General features: G+C 34.4%; 1 protein-coding gene across 1 annotated transcript; it reads right to left on the bottom strand.

The window, feature by feature from the left end:
• Positions 1–2,441: 2,441 nt before the first annotated feature.
• Positions 2,442–4,140, bottom strand: LOC129880506 (leucine-rich repeat extensin-like protein 4). The gene has a single exon (XM_055954579.1). The coding sequence runs from the start codon at positions 3,903–3,905 to the stop codon at positions 2,727–2,729; it is 1,179 nt and encodes a 392-aa protein (XP_055810554.1). The 5' UTR covers positions 3,906–4,140; the 3' UTR covers positions 2,442–2,726.
• Positions 4,141–4,826: the final 686 nt, after the last annotated feature.

Genomic DNA, 4,826 nt, shown 5'->3' with positions numbered 1-4,826 from the left:
ATAAAAGGCTGACATTACTTATCTAAATTTTTGGTTATGGCATTGGTGATTGTGGGCAAATCGGTGGGAAAATGACATCTGAGCAACCAAGTCATCTGTTTCCCACATGAAACTGTTCACATGTGTAGGACAGCACTTAGTTTTTTCTTATCTTACTTTTTTGCTCTCTTTTTAGTTTTATCTTATCTTACTTTTTTGCTCTCTTTTTTCCTTACCATGTTATAAAAAGGTTTAAGCCATGGTCCTCCATGTTGTTGAATGCTCAAACACAACGAATGATCAACATGAGAAGTGAGGATAGGAGTGGCTCTTCCTCACGTACCACATAACATATGGTCTTTTTTTATATTGTTATTTCTAGCATGAATTCCAACCATTTTGTCAATGCTTAGTCTTATTTGCCTTTCAAGATATGGCCCACAATATCCCTCAACACTACAACAAACTTGGCCTAAAATCACACTAATTCTAAAACACACTTAAAAAATGTTGTCCAAAATATTTAAAAGCAAGCTTTACTTCCAAATCAGTTTAATTTTATAAACGTTATTTTGAATTGTGAAGTATATAAGAGTTAGAAGAAAAATACCTATAATGTCTTCATAAGTGAGTTTAATAAAAGAAAACTTACATCTAAGGCATGCTTAAACAAATTCAATACTTAAACAAATTTGATTTTGTCCAATATTTATGGAATAATATTCTTATAAGGATATAATATTATCAAATATGTTTCACTTCTCCGGCCCCCGCCCATAGCGGAAGTTTTAGTACACCGGACTGTCCTTTTATTCCACAGACATAATGGATATTATTACTCCTTCGCGTCGTAATATAAGTCTTTTAATCCCTTTAACAAAACATTTAATAGACTTATTTAATAAAAAATGCATAACTACTTGTTATGACGAGACGAGAGACTATATATTCCATTATTTCTAACAAATGTATAGCAAAGTACTCTTATAGTATGTTGGTCGCACAAGAGAATTTAAAGGAAAATATAATTTCCATAACTGGATGGAGCTTTAGCACTCTCTTGTGTGTCAGTGGAGATGTTGAAAATAACTTTGGCCGAATCCACCCATAAGGGGCATTAATTAGCTCGTTAGCCTATTAATTTGTCTTCATCCTTTATTCAAACTCTTATTAATAAATACATTATTATGGAGATAGAAAAAATGGAAAAGGCCAACACTATTCTTTAAATATTCGAAATAGGCCAAATATATTCTTTAATTATTTTTGGGCTCAAAAACTACCCTTTCATTCTAACTATTGAGTCACTTCTTCTCTCCCTTTTAACGGACTAATATGTGGCATCCGATATGTAAATAAAAACGCCACGTGTACATCCACCTAAGCACACTAATCTGACTAGCCCACCCACCCGCTCACTAAAAGACCCCACCTCCCCTTATAACCCTATTCCCTCATTTCTATCTCCATTTCTTCAAGAAGCCTTCTTCACTGGTGAAGAAGGCTTCTTGACTGTGATTTCTAATTGACTGTGTCCTTTTTATATTGTCGGATGCTTTTGCTGATTGCTGGAAGTTAAGGATTCAAAAGAAATTGAGAATTAAAAGTTGAAGATAAATTATTTGATTTCTAAGACACACCTCTTTCGTTATACTTAACTGGTGGTTTAGTGATGAGAAAAATGTTTTGTTATACGTTCGATTCATATATACACCTCTTCTGTTATACTTTAACACATATATACTTCTAATTTTAACATAGGGACACATAGTTTATCTTAGAAATCAAATAATTTATCCTCAACTTTTAATTCTCAATTCCTTTAGAATCCTTAACTTCCAGCTACCAGCAAAAGCATCCGACAATATAAAAAGGACAACTTTTCTTAACACAAATAATGCAACTACCCTTTTAAAGAGATTTGCTGAACTGAAACATATAATCAGAAATCACAGTCAAGAAGCTTTCTTCAGTGGTGGTTTAGTGAAAAAAGCTTCTCGAAGAAATGGGGGAAGAAATGGAGATAGAACTGAGGGAATAGGGTTATAAGGGGAGGTGGGGTCTTTTAGTGGGTGGGTGGGTGGACTAGTCAGATTAGGGTTCTTAGGTGGACGTCCATATGGCGTTTTTATTTACACATAGAATGTCACATATTAGTCCGTTAAAAGGGAGTGTAGAAGTGACCAATAGTTAGACGGGAGGGATAATTTTGAGCCCAAAAATAGTTGAAGGGTATATTTAGCCTATTTCAAATAGTTGAAGTGTAGTTTTGACCCTTATTCGTAGAAAAAAGAAGAGAATTTTCCATATTAGATGATGATTAGAGTTAGTAAAACGCCAGATTTTCTATATTAGATGACGATCAGAGTTAGTGAAACACTCTTTAGGGATAGCTAGATTGTAGACAATGAAAGTTCATCTGTTTTATGAGAATTTTCAACTATTGATGACGCGAGTTGTGATTGCTAAAGATCTGCTATCGCTAGGGAGAAGCCCACAAGTCTCCTAAATTAATATTTACAAAATTCATCATAATACAACATGAAGAAATAAGGAAAGCAGGGAAAAGAAATAAATTTGAAAGGTACAAGTCATAACTTCCCTGTGCTCTAATTAAGAGAGAAGGCCAAGATAAGCAGCTTTACAACAAAAACATTGGTGAGAAAGTGCTCAATTGTCACTCATAAATTTAAAAAGAAAAAAATTAGAAGGAGGTGATGAAATAGTAGTAGTAGTAATTGGGGATTTCATCCACAAACAAGAGGCTTTACTGCAGGTACTCTAAGGCAACTGAGACTGCCACCTGGAATGACAGAGCATTCAGGTTGAGGCCTTTGCATTTGCCTTCCTGGAATACAGTTCAATGAGAAATCAATACCCACATTTCTCAAGGGAAGTTTGTCACAATCTTGGCTCAACTCAGAGAAGAAATTGTAAGCAAGAGTCAAATTCACAAGGTTTCTTAGTGAACAAACCAAGTCTGGTAAATCCCCAGATAACTTGTTATGTCCCAAGTTGAGAACTTCAATGCCACTCAAGCAAGAAATGGTATCAGGCAAATGCCCCATTAGTGAATTTAAACTCACATCCAGAACTTGCAAATTTGTCCACAATCCCACACCTTCTGGTATACAACCATTTAGCTGGTTGTTTAAGAACAAAATCTCCTTAATTCTGGGACCCATGTACCCCAAACTAAAAGGAATGCTCCCAGTAAACTTATTATTAGCAAAATTAATCACTGAAGCAGGGGAATTCCCTAAACTCTGAGGAAGTTCACCATCAAACTGGTTATTATTGAGAAAAATAGCATCAAGTTTTTTGTTGAAGAGATCCTCAGGTATTGTCCCTGAGAAGCTATTAAATCTAAGATCTAAATAAAGGAGATTTGGGATGAATAGTACTGTGGTAGGGAATGCACCAGAGAAATGGTTGTTACTAAGGTCTAACTCAACGAGTGAAGAGATCTCTCTGAATGTTTGTGGGATTATACCTGAAAATCTGTTGGTATTGAGGTGAATGAGAGAAATATCTGTTAAGAAAGATAGTTCTTTTACAAGAGTGCCTTGAAGATTTGCATGATTGAGATCTATACCTGTAACAACTGGGTCTGTTGGGTTGCCCATGTAATCTTCAGAGTTTGAGCAGAAGATTCCTCTGTAAGTGCACACATTTGGACCCACCCAATTCTTCAAAATCCCCATTGGATCATCAGTGATTGCAGATTTCCATGTTTGAAGAGCAGTGTAAGCCGCATTTTGCCTTGGGACAGAACCAGAAGGAGCTCCTCCTGGGCTTGGGGTGTTGATCCCTCCACCAAACCAAACACCCCCACCTCCAACACCAACGCCAAAGCCAGCATCGGCACCAGCAATTTCAGTAACTATGACTTGAAGGAGCAAAACCACAAGGCAACTTCCCCCCATTTCTTTTTGTAAGGTTGCACAAAATGTGATTGTAGCATTGATGAGAGAAAATGTGGGTTTAGTTGCTGCTTCTTCAATATCTCTCGTCTTACACTATATATCTTTTCTGCATTTATTTCACTCACCATTATAATTATTATTAAAAGCTTTCACCAGCTGACTTGTCATTGATGAACAACTGTTCATGAAAATGAAGTTATGGCCAATTTCTAGAAAAGGAAGACTTCTCTTTTTCTTCTCATGGAAGTATTGCTTGTAAAATAATTTATTACTTTAATAAAAAGTGGGTGAAAATAAGGTGATATCATTATGGATTCCTAATGATTGTCAGACAATGGATTCGTAAGAAAAATAATTGCGAAGGCATGTTGATCATTTTCCTTTTTGTTTATCAAAGAAATAACGTAGAAGTACCCCTAAATTATGAGATTGTGCACATTCTCTTAAATACAAATAATGAATAAAAAAATTGAACATATATTTTTTTAATCAATATAGTAATAGAATGCATCTGCTGAAGTCAAGTCTCATGTAACAATAAGCTGGATCGAAGTTCAACCATAGTTGGTTTTGGTCGTTGAAACTTCGCCATAGTGACAAAGCTTTCATAGTCCGAAGACAGGAAACATATCAGAATGAGATGCCAGTGCATTGATAGATGGCAAGGAGTCATACCTATTCTTGATTGTACCATAAACAAATTTCCTTTTCATTTTATAATTAGTTAATACACATAATTATTGATATTAAAATTTATTATAATTATTTTTATTTCTTTCTTTGTAATATATTTATTTTAATTTCTTTCCCACTTTAATTTTTTTTTCTCTTTCATTAATTTCTTATCTTTCACTTTTAATCATTTTAAAAAAATTATGTGTATTTTTTCTAAAAGACAAATATTTTTTTTATAAATAATTT

The sequence above is a fragment of the Solanum dulcamara genome, chromosome 2, assembly GCF_947179165.1.
Source record: "Solanum dulcamara chromosome 2, daSolDulc1.2, whole genome shotgun sequence".
NCBI classification, from domain to species: Eukaryota; Viridiplantae; Streptophyta; class Magnoliopsida; order Solanales; family Solanaceae; genus Solanum; species Solanum dulcamara.
This window is presented reverse-complemented; position numbering and strand designations above follow the sequence as displayed.

Coding starts and splice junctions, on each gene's coding strand:
- LOC129880506 (XM_055954579.1), bottom strand. CDS start 3,905: ATGGGGGGAAGTTGCCTTGTGGTTTTGCTCCTTCAAGTCATAGTTACT.